Source organism: Ustilago hordei (genome assembly GCF_900519145.1).
Source record: "Ustilago hordei strain Uho2 genome assembly, contig: UHO2_contig_04, whole genome shotgun sequence".
NCBI classification, from domain to species: Eukaryota; Fungi; Basidiomycota; class Ustilaginomycetes; order Ustilaginales; family Ustilaginaceae; genus Ustilago; species Ustilago hordei.
The window spans coordinates 616,703-634,686 of NW_024545261.1; the positions used below are offsets into that span (position 1 = coordinate 616,703).

At 53.2% G+C, this 17,984-nt stretch overlaps 9 protein-coding genes across 9 annotated transcripts; 6 read left to right on the plus strand and 3 right to left on the minus strand.

Moving 5' to 3' along the window:
• Nucleotides 1-71: 71 nt before the first annotated feature.
• On the plus strand, nt 72-1,748 carry UHO2_02536 (uncharacterized protein; the record flags this gene model as incomplete). Its single annotated transcript, XM_041555324.1, has 1 exon — nt 72-1,748. One exon carries the CDS (start codon nt 72-74, stop codon nt 1,746-1,748), a length of 1,677 nt encoding a protein of 558 aa, XP_041411258.1.
• A 998-nt stretch (nt 1,749-2,746) lies between these two features.
• UHO2_02537 (uncharacterized protein) lies at nt 2,747-4,099 on the plus strand (the record flags this gene model as incomplete). Its single annotated transcript, XM_041555325.1, has 1 exon — nt 2,747-4,099. One exon carries the CDS (start codon nt 2,747-2,749, stop codon nt 4,097-4,099), a length of 1,353 nt encoding a protein of 450 aa, XP_041411259.1.
• Nucleotides 4,100-4,755: 656 nt separating this feature from the next.
• UHO2_02538 (uncharacterized protein) lies at nt 4,756-5,934 on the plus strand (the record flags this gene model as incomplete). Its single annotated transcript, XM_041555326.1, has 1 exon — nt 4,756-5,934. One exon carries the CDS (start codon nt 4,756-4,758, stop codon nt 5,932-5,934), a length of 1,179 nt encoding a protein of 392 aa, XP_041411260.1.
• Nucleotides 5,935-6,038: 104 nt separating this feature from the next.
• UHO2_02539 (uncharacterized protein) lies at nt 6,039-7,964 on the minus strand (the record flags this gene model as incomplete). Its single annotated transcript, XM_041555327.1, has 1 exon — nt 6,039-7,964. The coding sequence occupies one exon, from the start codon at nt 7,962-7,964 to the stop codon at nt 6,039-6,041; it is 1,926 nt and encodes a 641-aa protein (XP_041411261.1).
• A 308-nt stretch (nt 7,965-8,272) lies between these two features.
• UHO2_02540 (uncharacterized protein) lies at nt 8,273-9,643 on the minus strand (the record flags this gene model as incomplete). Its single annotated transcript, XM_041555328.1, has 1 exon — nt 8,273-9,643. The coding sequence occupies one exon, from the start codon at nt 9,641-9,643 to the stop codon at nt 8,273-8,275; it is 1,371 nt and encodes a 456-aa protein (XP_041411262.1).
• A 700-nt stretch (nt 9,644-10,343) lies between these two features.
• On the plus strand, nt 10,344-12,382 carry UHO2_02541 (uncharacterized protein; the record flags this gene model as incomplete). Its single annotated transcript, XM_041555329.1, has 3 exons — nt 10,344-10,387; nt 10,474-12,217; nt 12,317-12,382. The coding sequence occupies 3 exons, from the start codon at nt 10,344-10,346 to the stop codon at nt 12,380-12,382; spliced, it is 1,854 nt and encodes a 617-aa protein (XP_041411263.1).
• A 162-nt stretch (nt 12,383-12,544) lies between these two features.
• Nucleotides 12,545-13,135, minus strand: UHO2_02542 (uncharacterized protein; the record flags this gene model as incomplete). The annotated part of the gene is made up of 1 exon (XM_041555330.1): nt 12,545-13,135. The coding sequence occupies one exon, from the start codon at nt 13,133-13,135 to the stop codon at nt 12,545-12,547; it is 591 nt and encodes a 196-aa protein (XP_041411264.1).
• A 1,286-nt stretch (nt 13,136-14,421) lies between these two features.
• On the plus strand, nt 14,422-15,662 carry UHO2_02543 (uncharacterized protein; the record flags this gene model as incomplete). Its single annotated transcript, XM_041555331.1, has 2 exons — nt 14,422-14,698; nt 14,866-15,662. 2 exons carry the CDS (start codon nt 14,422-14,424, stop codon nt 15,660-15,662), a joined length of 1,074 nt encoding a protein of 357 aa, XP_041411265.1.
• Nucleotides 15,663-16,309: 647 nt separating this feature from the next.
• Nucleotides 16,310-17,857, plus strand: UHO2_02544 (uncharacterized protein; the record flags this gene model as incomplete). Its single annotated transcript, XM_041555332.1, has 1 exon — nt 16,310-17,857. The coding sequence occupies one exon, from the start codon at nt 16,310-16,312 to the stop codon at nt 17,855-17,857; it is 1,548 nt and encodes a 515-aa protein (XP_041411266.1).
• Nucleotides 17,858-17,984: the final 127 nt, after the last annotated feature.

Consider the following 17,984-nt stretch of genomic DNA (forward strand, 5'->3'; position numbering starts at 1 on the left):
TGTTTCCCTCCAACTCCGAACACCCTCGCGACATTTCCGCCTTCCGCCATCATTTGGCAACATTTTCCACCATGTCGATGCTCCTCCCGACTGTTCACAGCTCCTTCGAGTACCTTACACCGACCCACATCGCCATCGGCTCTGTACTCATCTTCGCCCTTCTCTGTCTCATCGCTCCTGACCGATACATCTTTGCCTCGCATCGCAAAGGCATCAAGGAAGTTCCCGGCGCTCTTCCTATCATTGGCAACCTCATCTTCCTTCTCGACATTGCTACTAAGAAGCGCCGCTTCCTCGATGAGTTCCTTATCATGCAGCGCACCATTGGCGCGGGTGGTCAACCTTGGGCAGCTACTTTCCCTTACCTCGGCGGTCGCGTCACCTCGATCAACCGACCCGAGTACATCCGCTGGTGTCAGAAGACCAACTTCGAGAGCTACATCAAGGGCTCTGCTTTCCAGAGCGCTATGGGCGACGTCATGTCTCTGCACGGTATCTTTGTGGCCGATGGCGAAGTTTGGAAGAAACAGCGCAAGATGGCCTCGCACATCTTCAGCGTAGGCAACTTCAGGACTCACGTGCAGACCACCATCCAGCGCGACCTCAGCAACCTCAACAAACTTTTCCAGGAAGCTAGCCAGAAGAATGTCGAAATCAATCTGCCTGACCTGTTCTTCAGATTTACACTCAGCTCCTTCTCGCTCATGGCATTTAGTGCCGACATCAAGTGCTTGCCCTCGCAAGTTGCTGACTTGGACAAGGTGGTTGAGTTTGCCGCCAACTTCGACTATGCTCAGCGTGTAATGGACGAACGTTTCGTTGATCCTCTGGCCAGGTTCACCGAGCTCTTCTCGGCACAGGGAAGGAAGATGCGAAAGACGATCAAGGCGCTCCACGGTTTCTGCTACGAGATTATCGACCTTCGACTCGCTGCTCGTGAGCGTGGCGAGGCTCAGGCTGCATCAGGCAAGGGTGACAAGGACCTTCTCGCTCTCTTCATGGAGCAGAATTTGGGCCGTGAAGAACTCCTGCCTGTCGTGCTCAACTTCCTCATCGCTGGTCGTGACACCACCGCCCAAGCCCTTGGTTGGCTCTTCTACGAGTTCTCCAAGAGCCCTGAAGCCGTCCAGAAGGCCCGCGCAGAAATCCACGAGAGGCTCGGTGCCGGCGCTGACTTCCGTTCCATGGCTTATGATGATCTCAACTCTCTTGTTTACGTCCAAGCGTGCTTCCTCGAGGCTCTCCGATTGCACCCTTCCGTACCCAAGAACATCAAGACTGCTGTCAAGGACGACGTTATCCGACCATACGCCCAAGGTGCCTCTTCTGAAGCCGATGCCGCTCCCAATGCCGTTCCTTCTTCGCAGAAGCTGCCCGACTTGATCATCAAAAAGGGCGAGACCGTCACATGGCAAGACCACACGATGGCACGCATGCCCGAACTCTGGGGCGAAGACTGTGAGCAGTTCAAACCCGAACGATTCATCGAACAGCGCGAAGACGGCACCAAGGGTATCAAGACCTACTCGCAGTACCTCTTCCACGCCTTCAACGCTGGACCGCGACTCTGTCTCGGTCAGACCCTGGCTACGTACGAGGGCTGTGCGGTCGTCGCTGAGATCCTCGGCAACTTTGATGTCAAGTTCAACCAGCAAGCTCTGAAGGACGATGCTCCTACTTATGATGACTCCTTGACATTGCCGATCAAGAACCCTTACAAGATTCGAGTCCAGGCCAGGGACGACTGAAATACACATTTCCCCCTTCTATATGCAATCTCTCGCAGCCGACCGTTCTGCCATGTAGCCTCTTGCTTGACGTTTGGATTATATTCAGATCGACGTCATCTGTCTCTTTGAAATCTAGGAAATGGTCCTTGCTTTGCTTCATCACAGAAATATCTTTCCCGATTTTGTTTGAGTGTTTTTGGCTTGATTAGCAAGCACTGTTGGACACGTGACGAGCTTATCGTAGCCCACTTGCCTTGCCTAAATGCTTTGATGGTGGGCATCTGAGATCTCGATAACGGGGAGGTCCTCACCAAACTAAGCTCAATAAACGAATTTCAAATTCAAACGCCTGACGGTTTTGTATCGCTTCTTTGCCGTTCTTCAGCCGAAGCAGCATCTGAGCCGCAAGGGCCAGGACTCTTGATGACTTTGTGCGTATTCCTTCTCGCCAAGACCTCCTTTTCTTGGCATCAGTCCATATGAGGCGCCTCGCAGCCAAGAGATGAGTATCACTCTAACTCGCGCTTTGAGACGAGCAGAGCGCAATCCACACGGGTTGAAGAGATGGCGCCCGGTTCGCGATTCGGGGAAAGAGGAACGTCGACAGCGGTATTCGGAGTTGGAGGGAATTTCAAATTCGTGTTTTGCTCTTTCAAAGCTCGTCCCATGCCTTTATACAAGTCCTGACACCCTCTTTAGGCCTTGACTAAAAGGCCAAGCTGGACGTTCGGTGGCGTTCTGAGCCTGGATAGCAATTGCAACTTCGGCTTTCCTCAGATTGTGCTTCCGCTCACATGTAACTGTTCTGGTACAAATGGTCAAAAGTTCTCTTTTGCCAGGTCCCGCACAGCACTGACGCTTTGTGGTCGCAAATCGTATAAAGACACCTTGCTTCTGTGCCGTTACCTGGATCATCCTCACCTGCAAACAAATCCTTCATAACCTACCATACCACACCTCTATTCTTCACCCTATTCGTATTGATGACCAATCCATAGCGGACGAATCGTGCCATCATGGCAACAAATACGAACATGTCGAGCTCAACGATGCACTCGCAACAAGCCACACAAGCAGAGTCCCATCAGCAGGCCCAGTCATTACCACTGCGGTCGGAAAGCATGGCCAGCACCACAGACACTGCTGCTGGCGGCGTCCCCGACGAAGATGGTCTGATCCTCGATCCGAAAGGTGGTGTACCTGAGCTTCGTTCCGCTCTTCAAGACGCGCGAGACTCGACGGGTGCAGCACGTAACATCCTCCTCTCTCTCGGCTGGCTCGACCGACTCCTCTCGCTCTTCATCATCATCGCCATGATTCTCGGCGTCATCATTGGCGAATTCGCTCCCAATGCAGCCAAGAACCTTAATAAGGGCAACTTCCGCGGTGTATCTGCACCCCTTGTCGTCGGCCTCATTGTCATGATGTGGCCTATTCTCACAAAGGTCCAGTACGAACGCTTGCCGCAGATGTTCACGACAAAACGGCTCTGGTATCAGCTCGCCATGTCATTGGTGCTCAACTGGGTAATCGGCCCTTTCCTGATGCTTGCGCTTAGTTGGGCAACCCTGCCTGACCTTGCTGATTACCGTGTTGGTGTCATCATGGTCGGCTTGGCAAGGTGCATTGCGATGGTCATGATTTGGAACAAAATCGCTCGTGGAGACAGCAACACCTGTGCCATCATCGTCATTGTCAATTCGGCACTTCAGATCCTACTCTACGCTCCGATGGCAGTGTTTTTCATCAACGTCATTTCGAAAGATGAACAGTTCGGCCTCGGCTACTCGGATGTAGCTATCGCTGTGGCGATTTACCTCGGTATTCCGCTCGCAGCCGGTGTTCTCACTCGCTTCCTCGTCCTTGGATTGTTCGGACGAGACTTCTTTCACCGCAAGTTCTTGCCTTACTTCGGCCCACTCTCCCTCATTGCACTCTTCTACACCATCATTATCATCTTCGCCGAACAGGCCCAGCATATCTTGGACAACCTTGGTCCCGTCTTTCGCATTTTCGTACCCCTCGTGCTCTACTTTGCATTGATGTGGACCGGAAGCTTCGTGTTGATCTGGTGGTTTAGTGTTAGGTATGGCAAAACGGAATGGGGATACCAAATGGCGGTGGTGCAGGCGTTCACTGCGGGGAGCAACAATTTCGAGCTGGCCATCGCTGTTTGCGTTGCTGTGTTCGGTGTTGGGTCCGACCAAGCGCTTGCTGCGACGATTGGGCCGCTAGTTGAGGTGCCAGTGCTACTGGTGCTCAGCTGGGTAGCCATGTTTGTCGGCAGGAGGTTGAGGTGGGATAGGAGCTTGGAGCAGAGGCAGCAGGCCAAGAGCGGTCAGCTGGACCAGGCCGATCTGGAGAAGTAGATGTCCGTGAACCAAAAGAACAATGCCCTCACAATTGCAATATTACAGTACATTTCTCAGCATTGAAAAGATTAATCCGAGACCAAAGGCTCCGTCCGTCTCAGATGAGCACTCTCCTCCCCACGTATCAGCATGTCTGGTGCTTTTCTCTTCTGCGCCTGCAAGGCTCCTTGCCTTGTCCGAGCAGATTCTGCTTTGCATTACAGACTTCCAGGAGGGTGAGGGTCGACGAGCGCGATGGGTATTGACAGTTTCTGTTGATTTGCCGCTGGACTTCGTCTGCCAATTCTCGTCTAGCTCTCTCGTACCTCATGTTCAGGATGTGGACGTCGTTCGACCCTCAGACGACTGGACAGAATCACCGAGCTTCGAACGTCGAGTTTCTAGGTAGGCCAAGTAGTACGAAAGAGAAAGTTGACCCTCGATATCCACCAGCGTCTCGCAGTCTTGACTACCTCCGTTTCCCGAAATATTTTTGTGCTCAACCTCCACCTCAATTCTTCTGACGTTAGGATGCAGCCGAAAGCAATCAGTCAGCTAACTAAACCATGTCTAGTAACAGCTCATCCTTCTTGACATCAGGTCACGACATGCTCCACACTTTAACACCTCACCGTATACGATCCTGAGTTCCATCGAGGAGCGAAGCAGCAAGCATGGACACGGTAGTTGCTGGCGCTGCCGCAGCGTTTACAGTCGACCTCCTGATCTACCCCCTCGATACGCTCAAGACTCGACTGCAAGCGCCAGACTATACCACCCGGTTCCCATCAGGCAGGGGCCTCTATGGAGGACTTTATCAAGGTGTCGGAAGCGTCATCATTGCGACCCTCCCCGCAGCGGGACTGTTCTTTACGACATATGAAGAGACCAAGAGCTTGTTAGCTTCTTCCAGTTCGCCGCTTGCAAATGCGCCGCCAGCTTTATCGCATACGCTAGCTAGCTCTGCAGCAGAGCTTGTATCATGTATCATCCTAACACCTGCAGAGATCATCAAGCAGCGAGCGCAGGTCGTCAACAAGCGACAGAATCGATCCCAACCTTCAGGAAGTGGAAGCAACGGTTCAGCGTCATGTCCTGCAACAACGGCAGCAAGTGCAGCTAAGGAGGTCATTAGGAATGCAGAGCCAGGAGGGTCAAAAGCGAAACTCGCGAACGAGACGGTCAAGCATGCGGCGGATATAGTGACAAAGCAAGCTCCACCAGGAAGCGCCGCCTCGACAGCCAGGAACGTCGTCCTGGACGCACAGGAAAAGCTCCAGCAAGTGAGCAAGGGTAAAGCTACCGCATCTCGCTCAGCAATAGCGCCCCTCGCCTCGACGATCGGCCGCTCCTACCTCGCACTAGCAGGCCGCAACCTTCCCTTCACAGCACTGCAATTCCCCATCTACGAATCGCTCCGAGAAAGATTTGGCAAATGGGCAGGTCTCAAAGCAGGAACACACAAAGAAGACGGCGGTGTTGACGACGTGCGTTCTTCCGAAGATTTCAGACGCAAAGCAGCGAGAGATGAGACAAATGTCGCCACAGAGTTCACAAAGGCAGGTCTTGTTGCAGGAGGATCAGCGGCGCTAGCAGGTTCATTCGCTGCTGTGGTAACAACGCCAATTGATGTCGCGAAGACAAGGATTATGCTGGACACGGGAGCCGAAGGTGTCAAGGGAGTGGTGGCTACAATGAAGGACATTGCGGTCAAGGAAGGATGGAAGGCATTGATGAAGGGCGGAGCGCTCAGGGGAGCTTGGACAGCATTAGGGGCTGGTGTATATCTTGGCAGCTACGAGGCTGGGAGGTTGTGGTGGAGAGACCGACAACAGAGGACGAAGAACAAGTGATTACAATGCTTCAATGAACAGAATACCCATTACATGTCACACCTTTGGCAAAATTCATAGCTGACTGTGACCTTGAGCAAATTGCAGAGAGCCCTGAACATTGATCATGTGAGATCGATGACCTGACCCGGATCAACAATAGCTTTTGCCTGACGTGAAGTGGTCTTCTTTCTCACTTTACTTCTTTCCTCGACCTTGTTCAGCACCCCTTCCTGCGCATTTGCTGCTTCTATTTCTGTACTACCGGCAGACTTCCTCTTGGCCTTGGCCTTCGCTTTCTTCCCTGTCGTAGCTGCTGCGGTATCATCATCTGCCACGTCCGCCTCTGTTGTCTTAGCTTTAGCCTTGCCCCTCGCCTTCTGCGCCTTGGCTGGAGCCTCGACCTCTGTCGGTTTCAGATGCTCATCCAAGGTCTTGCCAGAGCGTACGAGGAACTGCAAGAGCCGCTCGAAACGCTCGTGTCGGCGATACATTCGTCTGACCACGTCCTCCCATGTGGCTACTTCGGCTGGACCACCGCATTCGTGGGAGGGACAGGACCCATGAGTGGGCAGCACTGTATTTGTGCTGCTACTTGCCACCCCGCCTATGTTTTGACTTTGCTCTTGCTGCTGGAGGAAACCGTCTGCCAGACAGCTGAGATGGAAAATTGAGCTACACTTGCTTGCTTCAACCTGCACTCCGGCGTCAGTACTGCTCGCTCTCGAAATGACCGGTTGAGTGCTTGCGTAAGGGGTGGGACAGAGCACGAATTCTAGCTGGCGAGTTAGGTCGATAGGTTCCTTGCATATCGCACACGCATTTGTTGGTGCTATTGGTGCCGACTCGACCGTACGAGCGTCTTGAGCTGCGATGTGTCGCTCGACGCAGGTCTGTATGAAGTCGTTGATCGAGCAGGATTGGACGGACAGAACATGCTCGAACTGCTGCCATTCCAACTCTTCCGCATCCGTGTCGTCGAAACGCATTCGTCGTAACGCCCTAGCCTGCGCTGTTCCATCAGCTGCCGTTGTTGCTGTAGCCGCGGTTTCGAACTCAGCATCTCCATATTCGTTACTTACTCCTTCTTCCTCCTCGTCCAGATGTTCCACTGTTGCGGCAGCCTTACTGGCCTTGGTGACACGCTTGGCCTTCTTCGTCAAGTCACTGTTCAATGGGGCTGGGGCCGATACAGGTATCAAATCGAAGTCCTGTATACAAGCATCTAAGCCTTTCAAATTAGCCGGTCTGGGCAGCGTTTCGTGCCATCGAGCAGCCTCGTCATCCTCGTTCGTCTTCTTCTTGCTTGAGCTCTGCTTCTTCTTGGCCGGTTGATCTGCCACTCCTTCATTGAGCCTGTGTTGTTGGGACACGTGAACAAGGGGTGTACGCTTGCCGTCAACACCAGTAAAGTCGCACACTGCAACAGGGTAGAGCGGGTGGAGCAGCTTGCCTGATCGGCTGTACCTGTCTAGCCGCAAACCCGACTCCGCGTTGCTGGCGGAGAGAGCTTCTAGCCTCTTATATGCCAACCAGCTCCATTCCGTAAAAAAAGCCAACTTCAAGCCCCACCCGCAGAAAGGCTCAGACCGCAACAGCGCCCGCATTGTCAGCAACCTTGCATTTGGGGTCGATGGCGATCTAGCTCTCTGCCTCTTTGGTCTACCCCACCTCGTTTGAGTCGGAGTCATGCTTGTTGAAGGGAACAAAGGCATACCTGTCCAAGCAGCCGTATCAGTGGCTACACCATCAGCTGTGTGCTCGGTAGCTAGGAACTTGAGATGTCGAGAAAGATTCGGTTTGGCCCAAGCCCACTCAAATTGAAGAGCCGCAATCTTCGAGGGGAAGCCGTATACGATGCATTCCATCTCCCAGGGCCGAGCTCGAGCAGTCTTGTAGGCTCCTTGGGTGAGGTCTCCATTGTGCTGACGCTTCCGCCGAGGTGGAGCAGGGGTGGAGCCGATGTAGGTGATACCTGGAGAGGAGAGTGAACGGAGGAAGTAGCATGCGTAGAAAGGTGGGATGGTGTGTTTGGCTACTGAGGACGGCATAATTGATCCCGTGTGACTCGTCAGCCGCGATGAGACTCTACGTTGATATAGACCGTGGCATGTTGTTCCAGAGGAGGCTTGGTGGTTGGACGAGAAGGCTGAGTGAGAAGAAATACAGGGTCCAGCATTAATTCCACCCTGCGAAGCCTCCATCAATGAAATGGTACGACACCGCTCACACCACAATCAAAGAAGGCTCAATACAGTAACACTTAAAACGATCTGTCATTGCACTAACGTCACACTCGTGTTGTCTTTTGAGTACGATGAATCTTTAAGCGCACAAGAAGCATCTACAGTAGATAGGGTCACAGCTCGTCACCGTGGCTCAGTAGGGCACCGAGCTTACTCTTCGCCTTCTTCTTACCCTTCCGCTTTGGCTCAGCGACTTTTCCTTTCGCCTGCATATCATTACCTCGGGTCAGCAAATTCATAAATTCAAAGATGAGATCGCTGGCAGCATAAGCCGTGATCTCAGCCTGATCGTAAGCCGGGCTCACCTCGACCAGGTCAAAACCGACGAAGTTGAGGCCTTCCAATCCTCTCAAGATCCTCCTCAGCTCCCTTGGACTCCAGCCTGCGCTCTCCAATGTTCCTGTGCCCGGAGCGAACCCTGGATCGAGCGTATCGATGTCAATGCTGAGATATACAGGCATTGTCCCAACCCTCTCCCTGATGTTGCTGATAATGGTCGGAATGCCCAGATCGTCAATATCGTCAGAAGTGATAATGTCAAATCCGATGGAAGAGTCGTGCTCAATATCGTCATAGCTACCCAGCCTAGTGCGAATGCCGGCGTGAATGGACTGGTTGCGAGCGATGAGGCCCTCAAGAGAGGCCTGCCAGAAGAACGTACCGTGCTGGATCTGGTGTTGACGCGTGGGTGAGCCGTGGGGAGAAACTTCGGGTGGCCATGTGTCGAGGTGAGCGTCAAAGTGGATGACCGCGATGGGGCCGTAGAAGCGATGGAGGGATCGGAGGATGGGGAGCACGATGGTGTGGTCTCCGCCGAGTGAGACTATCTTGGGGTGGGGCTTTGCGTCGGTTGCATAAGGCGCGGTGGAAAATGCTGACCATGCCTCGGGGGAGACCGCTGCGCTCGGTTGAGCGGTGGAAAGCAAAGAAGGATCGGAAGCGGGAGAACGCTGCAGCAAAGACGTGTACGCAGCCTCGATTTGGTCGATGGCTAGAGCAGGATCATAGCCAGAGGTGGGAATGTCGTCGCAGTCCAGAAAGCGAAGTCCAGTGGCATATGGATCTTGCATATGGTGCAGCGAGAACGTTCGTCCTGCTCTCTGCCTTCGACTGGCCTGCCTGATAGCATTTGGACCAAATCTAGCTCCGGGCCGGTAAGTCACCGTTAGGTCATAGGGGATGCCAAGAATGGCAACATCGAACAGCTGATCGGGGTCGTTCAAGCACTTCGCCGTGGGCAGGTGAGCATAGGTATTGATGCCAGCATAGACAGGCTTGGCCACGCCGGCATACTTGGTCGTCCAGGGATCAGGAATGTCGTTAGAAGGAAACTCGACGAGAGGGATGGGCGAAAACTCGGCAGAGCTGTGCGGCCAAGCTCCGTGATGGTCCTCGTCCAGGCCAGGAGAGTGTGAGTGCGAGTGCACGGCAGAAGCAGCACCAATAGTAGCCAGAAGGAGGCAGAGCGTCTTTCTGATGATCATCTTTTCGGCACGATGTCCTCTGATGGTATCAGTGTTTATGATAAGGCGGGTCAAGGGTCAGGAAGATTCGCAGACCCCAGCTTTGTTGAGGCAGTGAGGCATTAAATGCAGCTGGCCCATAAGCTCGGCTTTGTCAAGAACGGTATGTTTCCCTCCAACTCCAGAGAAGCAAGCCGATCATGCGACCTCGAAAAGGCCATGTTCGCTCAGCCGTGGCCGGCGAGATATGCTCGTTAAGCTCAATCTACCTCGTTTAGCATCAGGAGTGCAGCTATCTCTGAGTTCCGACCAAGTAGCCGCGAGCCGCTGACCTCGCGTTTCGCATCCGCGTTTCTGTACAACATGTTGAAGAGGGCGGTGTAACATCATAGAAGTTCCGGTCACTGCGAAGGTCTCGGCGAATTTCGTCACCGGCTGCAGAAAGCGTTTTCGGGTTTCTTCTTCCACACACAAGCGCTGCCCACCATCCCACAAATGATGGCGGAAGAGTGAAAGCGCTGTAAGGTGGCAATCCTTCAAGAGCCGGTCTGTGCAGAAGAAGTTTCGACGAGATACTCTGTATGTACTCGCCTATGTGGCTGCTTCCACCGGAAACACGTTTGAAACAACACACTTGCAGATCCTCGAGAAGGATCTGAGAATTTGAATACAGTGGAGCTTCTCATCAGACCATCAACACCCATCACTATCGCCTGCAGAGATGACAGCAGACGGTTCAAAGTACTACTATATTGGTGTCGATGTGTAAGTAACTTCATCGCCCGCTTTTCAACAGCTGTGCATCATGATGCTGACCGAGTTGTCTTCCTCTTCTTTGTTGATGATCACAGGGGCACAGGCTCAGCTAGAGCAGCTCTCGTCGACGATGATGGTAACATCTTCGCCGAGTCCACCCATGCCACACAGACATACCGACTCGAATCCGACTCGCGCATCTTCGAACAGTCAACCACCGATATCTGGTCACAGATCAAGCTTGCAATCACCCAAGTCGTAGCGGCATCCACAGTAGACCCATCCCACATCAAAGGTCTAGGCTTCGACGCCACATGCTCTCTTGCGGTCACCGACTTCGATGGCAACCCTATCGCAGTTACGCCTCAAGCCTCTGGGGCAAGCAAGAGCGAATGGGGTCCGGGTGAACGAAATGTGATCCTATGGGCCGACCATCGTGCAGAGGACGAAGCAGCGCTCATCAACGCTACCGGCTCCAAGGTGCTCAACTACGTCGGCAAGACCATGTCGCTCGAGATGGAGATTCCAAAGATCTTGTGGTTGAAGAAACACATGCCAGGAGAGCTGTTCAAGCAATGTATGTTCTTTGATCTACCCGACTACCTAACATACAAGGCGACAAACTCCTTGGCAAGAAGCAACTGCTCGTTGGTCTGCAAGTGTTCGTACATTCCTCCTGGTGTAGATGGGTCCGAGTTGGGATGGCAGCCTGAGTTTTTCGACCAAATCGGATTGGGCGAGTTGGTGAAGGACGACTTCAAGCAGCTCGGAGGTGTGCCAGGTCGCAACGGTATCGTGCTTACTGCTGGTCAGCCCGTCGGTGACGGACTCACAGCAGAAGTCGCCGCGGAGCTCGGCTTGCTTCCAGGCACGGCAGTGGGCTCAGCCCTGATTGACGCCTACGCAGGCTGGGTTGGCACCGTTGCTGCCCCCACCAACCCTGTCAGCGAGGAGAATAACCACCCATCCCTCATCAGCTCGCAGAACCGTCTCGCGGCCATTGCAGGCACTAGCACATGCTACTGCGTCCAATCACCTGATGGCATACTCGTCGACGGTGTTTGGGGCCCTTACAAGCATGCTGTGTTCCCTGGTCTTTGGATGAACGAGGGTGGCCAATCCTCCACAGGCCAACTCATCGATTTCATCATCGACACCCACCCTGCTTCTCCCCATCTCCGCACGCTTGCCTCGGAAACCAACCAATCCCCCTTCAACGTACTACACAACAAGATTGACTCTCTCGCAGCCGATGCTTCTGCCCCTCACGCGTCGTACCTCACCACGGATCTCTTCATCTACCCCGACTTCCACGGCAATCGTTCCCCACTCGCCGACTCGACCATGCGAGGTATGGTCACTGGTCTGAAACTCGATCGCAGTCTCAACGATCTCGCACTCAAGTACTACGCTACGCTCGAAGCCATCGCTCTGCAGACTCGACACATTGTGGAGGAGATGAACGCGAAGGGCCACAAGATCGACTCGATCTACATGAGCGGTGGGCACGCCAAGAACCCCGTTTTCATGCAGTTGATCGCGGATGTGTGTAAGATGCCTGTTCAATTGCCGTTCAGTTCGTCAGCTAGTGTCGTTGCTGGGTCAGCGATCTTGGGTAGGTTTGCGGCTGATGTCAAGGACCCACAGGGTAGTGGAGCTAGTGGTGACTGGGCACCGAAGGAAGCGACGGAGATCAAGGATCAGAAGAAGGCAGAGGAGAGCTCGTTCAAGTACAAGGATCATCTTTGGGATTTGATGGTAAGAATGACCAAGCCGGGGACCCCGGTGTTCCAGCAGAAAGATGAGAAGCTGACAAAGTTGTTGGACGTCAAGTACAAGGTAGGTAGCTGCGATGGCCAAACAGCCAAAAAAGGTTGACATGACAGCAAGATCACTGACACGACCTGCTTTGCCTTCTCTATGTTTTTCGCGTCACAGATCTTCCGAGATTCGATCCTGATCCAGCGGAAGTGGAAGTCGATGATCTCAGAGGTCACCAACTGAGCATGCAATACTTGCTGCTGCTCATACCTCGACTGAGAAGGGTTCCCTGTCACACACTTTTTGGACTGTAACGTGACCAGAACTTGATTAGGTGCTGCTGAATTGACGTGGTGACGTTGTATACGTCTATGCCAGTAGTGATTGTACAAATGCGTATGCGTTCTAGAGAAGCTTGAGGTTGCCAGTGAGTTGGTTCATCAATGAGACAGGAGCAGGTCCAAGGCCGAGCACCGTCCTTGTATTGGGTGCAATCTGTGTGCGTCCTGCATCGATGATACTCCTCGCAGCAATGCCCAACTCGTTCGCCTTCTTTTCCAGCTCCAACATCTTCTTCTCATCAGGACACTTGACCGCTACTTTAGCTTGCCCCCTCCTCTCCCACTGCTTAATGAACTTAGGTGTCAACTTCTTTGCTGTCTTATACACGGCCAGCGTAGCATGTCCACATTGTGCCGCAATCTTGCCCTTCTCCATCTTGATGTCCATTCGTACTGCGAGGATCATCTTGCATTCTTCTGCTTCCAAGCCGGAGCCGGAGGTCTTGTAGTTGTCAGAAGTTGCAGCGAGCTCTTCGTCAGGGTCAAGGTCTGATTCGTCGTCGGAGTCATTGGAGAGGATGCGGCGTGAGTTGGCGTTGTAATAAAGGAGCGAGCGGCCCATGCCGACGAAGTAGCCGACTGTGAGGGAGGCGATGGAGACTGCGACCAGCTTTGGCAGCAACGCGCTGCTAGAGGATGAAGTAGGTATTGACATGGTGAGAGCTCCTGCGATGGTGGTGAGCGTTGTGTCACGATGCCTGTGGGGTTGGATGATGTGGAAACCCCGTGTTGCATGTGACGAGGCGTGCGCATCTGAGCTGGACTACATGTGTCGCAACCCACTCAATTGGCCTTGCTTTGCTCCTTACTCCTACCTACCATCCAGAGGCGCTTCAAGATCGACCTTGCCAATCTTCCTTTTCCCGCCCGATCCCCTCCCTTGCGTTCCGCCTGTATGACCCGCTCTTCTCTGCGCTCGACCGGCCCTTTACGGCGGGCTGGGAGCCTTTGAGCCAGCGAGCCACCTTGCTGACCGACAATCTAACATTGTTTCTGTATCGTCCGACTGATCCTCACTTGTGTGGCCGTTGCAAGTCAAGCTGGGATAAAGAAAAAACCTAGATTCGGATGACGGAAGTCACACAGACTCAAAATTCGGCGAAAGAAACGGCAATCATCAGGTCAGCTCGCGTTGTGTACTATCGGCAATCTCATCCACCTTCAAAGATCTTGCTAGCAGGTGTCGTTGTTAACCCCATGGGACCTCGCGCAGGACCGGGTGGCGTCCGGATAGATCTTTCGTTAATCCTGGTTCAGCACTAGGTGGCAACAGGACGATGACTGGGCTCACGTACCTGAGTGTCCTTTGTTCATGTCGGAACGGGGGAGACCCATTCGCCAACTTTGTCTTCCTGTTTGAGACTGACCCACCTCTCTTTGCTCTCAACTTGCTGGTCCCTCAATGACCACTGCTGTCAGCATTCATATGCTCCTCCCTCACAGCATCAATGATCGACTTGAAAGTCGCCGAACAGAGCCGAATGATCAGCAAGCGAAGACGGAAAATTTCTGATTTTCTATTTTCAAGGATGATGTCGTGTGTGTGAATGAGTGGAGAACAGCCACTGGAACAGTGTTTTTTGTTTTTTTGGTTTTTTGTTTTTTGTTTTTTTGTTTTTTGTTTTTTGTTTTTTTGGCTATCTCACGACATTATCCTCACCGCGAGCACGGGCGCCAACTGGAAGAAAGGGCAAAACGAAAGAAAAAAGTGGGCGTACACCGAGTCATTTCTAACGGCCCAGCAAGCAAAGCAAGGAAGAGCGACTGAGCTCATCAGAACTTGCAGTTTCCATGGCCGTTCCAATGAGAGTTGCTCTGCGCAACAACGGACGCTTCTGTCGCCATATATACACATATCGCTTGCTCGTCTTCTTCACCACCGCCACCACCACCATCACCAGCTTATTTATCTACCCCTCCCAACGTAAACACTAGTTCACCATGCCTCGTGGATACGGAATTGCTGACCCCAAGAACTGGACCGACTTCAAGATCTATGACTTCGAACTCAAGAAGGAGACCGACGACGATGTCGACATTGCCATCACCCACTGTGGCGTTTGCGGCTCTGACGTACACACCATCTCTGGTGGTTGGGGTCCTTTGAACCATGACTTCTGCATTCCCGGTCACGAGATCATCGGCACTGCTACCAAGGTTGGCAAGAACGTTAAAGGCATCAAGGTCGGCGACCGTGTCGGTGTCGGCGCTCAGGTTGGTGAGTACGATGAGACAAAGCCCACATGCATCGACGCTCGGTGCTTCATCGTTCCATTTTCGATGTGCATGAAGCGAACAAAGCCCCATCGGAGTACCTGTCCAACTCCGCGCGTCCAAAGATACTGACCATCTCTTTGCTTTTCCACCTTTAAACCATCATCTCAGACTCTTGCGGCGAATGTGTACCTTGCAAGGACGAACAGGAGCAGTATTGTCAAGGAAACGGCAAGGTCGGTCTCGTAGACACTTACAATAGCTCGCATCATCACGACGGGATTCCAACTATGGGCGGATATAGCACCAACATTCGAACTCAACAGCAGTTCGTCTTCCCCATCCCCGAAAAGATCAAGTCCGAGCACGCCGCTCCTATGCTTTGCGGTGGTCTCACTGTCTTCTCTCCTCTTATCCGCAACGGTGCTGGCCCTGGCAAGCGTGTCGGTATCGTCGGTATCGGCGGTCTTGGCCACTTTGGTGTCATGTTCGCCCACGCCCTTGGTGCCGAGGTCGTTGCCATCTCCCATTCCCCCCGTAAGAGGGAGGACGCCCTCAAGATGGGTGCCAACGAGTTCGTTTCGACTTCCGAGAACCCCAACTGGGCCGATGACTACAAGTCCAAGCCTTTCGACCTTATCATCAACACCGCTTCCTCCAACGCTGTCGACCTTGCCTCCATCCTTAGCACCCTAAAGGTCCACGGCCGACTCATCTGCGTTGGTATGCCCGAGGACGTCTTCAAGGTCCGAATCCAGAACTTTGCCGGTAACGGTTGCCTGATGGGCTCCTCGCACATCGGTAGCAAGAAGGAGGCTCTGCAGATGCTTGACTTGGCTGCCGAGAAGGGCATCGAGCCTTGGGTCGAGGTTCTTCCTATGAAGGACTGCTCCAAGGCCGTCAAGAGGGTCGAGGAGAACGATATCCGATACCGATTCGTTCTGGAGCAGGACATCGAGAAGCACTGAGTGCACAAACTTGGCTGTATCAGTTCAAGTTGAAAGAGAACACCACTTCGTCGGGGCTACGATCAAACTCCTTTCGTACAGGTGTATGCTAACTAAAATCCTTATCAAGCGAAGCTACATGAATATATATATATATACCTTGGCATCATCTCTAGGAACGTTAGATTGCCTCAACGAATCGAGTGTCTTCTGTCGTGGCTTTTGTGAATGCAGTAAAGCCCTCCCGCAGCATGTCGAGGCGGTCAATCGGCCCGTCCAAACTCTGCACAAGATTGAGGAAAGGGTGGGAGAGGAAGGGGTGAAGGAAGTGGCGTCTGCTGCAGAGTAAGAGTCAGATGTTGGCCGGAGATCGGCTGGTGTGGCAGACCCTTCGCTCGGTGATTGGAAGCGTGATCTTTCCAAGTGCGAGGATCTTCCATGTCTTCCTGCTCTCAATCGTCATATTGGCCGCGGTCATCGTCGTAAGTGACATAAGTCCTACTAATTTCTCGCAGGTAAAGCTGGGAAAGGTGGAGCATCAAATGCACATCCAGTTGACAGCAAAGTCGTATGGGGCTGGCGTCGTTTAATTTGGTATAAAGTCTTTCCCCACAACCTTCCTTATCATTCTGGTCGCCGCGCATCTGCACCCCTGACAAGTCCTCAAGATGATTTCCGAGCTCACACTGGCTCTGCCAGTCCTCTTTGCGCTTAGCAACGGCATCTCTGCCGCTGTGATCCAAAGCCGCGCCGAGGGCATCAACCCCTCTGACTTCAAGTCAGAGGGTCTTGTCGCTATCGGTCAGTACTCGGCCAGCAACCATGACAGTAACGACGAAACCATTGGCGGTGTTGGCTCTGCAGGCGGTCTTGTTCCCGGCAAGTACAGCCGCAACGGCAACACCTACTCTGGTCAGTTCTACCTCCAGCCTGACCGTGGCTACAATGTGGAGACTACCATCGACTACGTTGCGCGTCACCATACTTTCGACTTCCAATTCGAAGAGTACACTGGTACTGCCAACTTAGCCTTCAGCCAGGCTAGCAAGCTGTTCAACATCACCTACTGCGACACCCTCTACTATCACGAGGCTGCCAGCAACAAAGGCAACGTCAACATTAGGAACACCACGGGCCTTGATCCCACAGCTGTCAGGACCGGTGGTCTGAGTGGCAATGTGCAAAAGGATAGTCCTCTTGCAGAGGCCAAGGGCATGCTTTCACTCGACACTGAAGGCTTCTCCGCTAACCCTGACGGCACCTTCTGGGTCTCGGAAGAGTACACTCCTGGTATCTACAAGATTGCCTCGGACGGATCCATCATTGCCTACATTACCCCTCCCGAGGCTGTCCTTCCCCGTATCGGTGGCCAGTACAACTTCACCTCTAAGGCTAATCCCGATTCTGGGCGAAGCCCCAATGCAGGCTTCGAGGGTATGACTGTCTCTTGGGACGGCCACACCCTTTTCGCTGTTCTCCAAGCCGCTACCACTCAAGACGGCGGTGACGGCACCCCTTACGTCCGCATCTTCGAGTGGGACATTTCCTCTCTTGTTGGTGTCACATCATACCGACCTGGAGACAACCCTGGCCGCAAGGTCAAGCTTGTGGGCGAGTACGCCTTCAAGGTGCCCACCTCCAAGAAAGGCAAGGGCCGCAACGTCAGCGACTTGATCTACCTTGGCCACAAGACCGTCGGCCTTCTCGTCCGCGACGGCAACGGATTTGGAAACTCGGACACCGATGTCAGCTACAAGCACATCGACATCCTTGACCTTTCCACTGCCACCAACCTCGCTGGCACCAAGTACGACGACGCTACCGGTGCCATCGCTCCCGGTAGAGTCCTCGCTAGCGACATCGACCTTGCCGCTTACAGCACTCTCATCGACTACACCAGCGATCTGCCCAAGTTCGGCATGCACAGCTCTGGCAAGCCCGTGGACCCCACCCTCTTGGCTGCCAAGATCGAGAACTTAATCCTCTTGCCCACTCTTCCCAAGTCGGATGATGACAAGGACTTTGACAAGGACGAGTTCTTCATCGTTTCGGTCAGCGACAATGACTTCCAGACCAAGACTGGTTACATGAGGGCTATTGGAGACTACTCGGCCGCATACCCTCAGGATGTGCCCACACAACTGTTCGTCTTCAAGGTCAAGCTGCCCGGTGTGAACAGGTCCGACTTGGTCGCCCGTCTTGGGTTGTCTAAGTAAAGGGGTCCGGTTTTCGCGGACCTTATGTCCACATTAAATGCTTTCCAATCATGTAACGACAAATGACGATAGATCAGTAAAGGTAGATCAGATCATGTTTGTCTGTGAGAGAATGAGATGACATGTG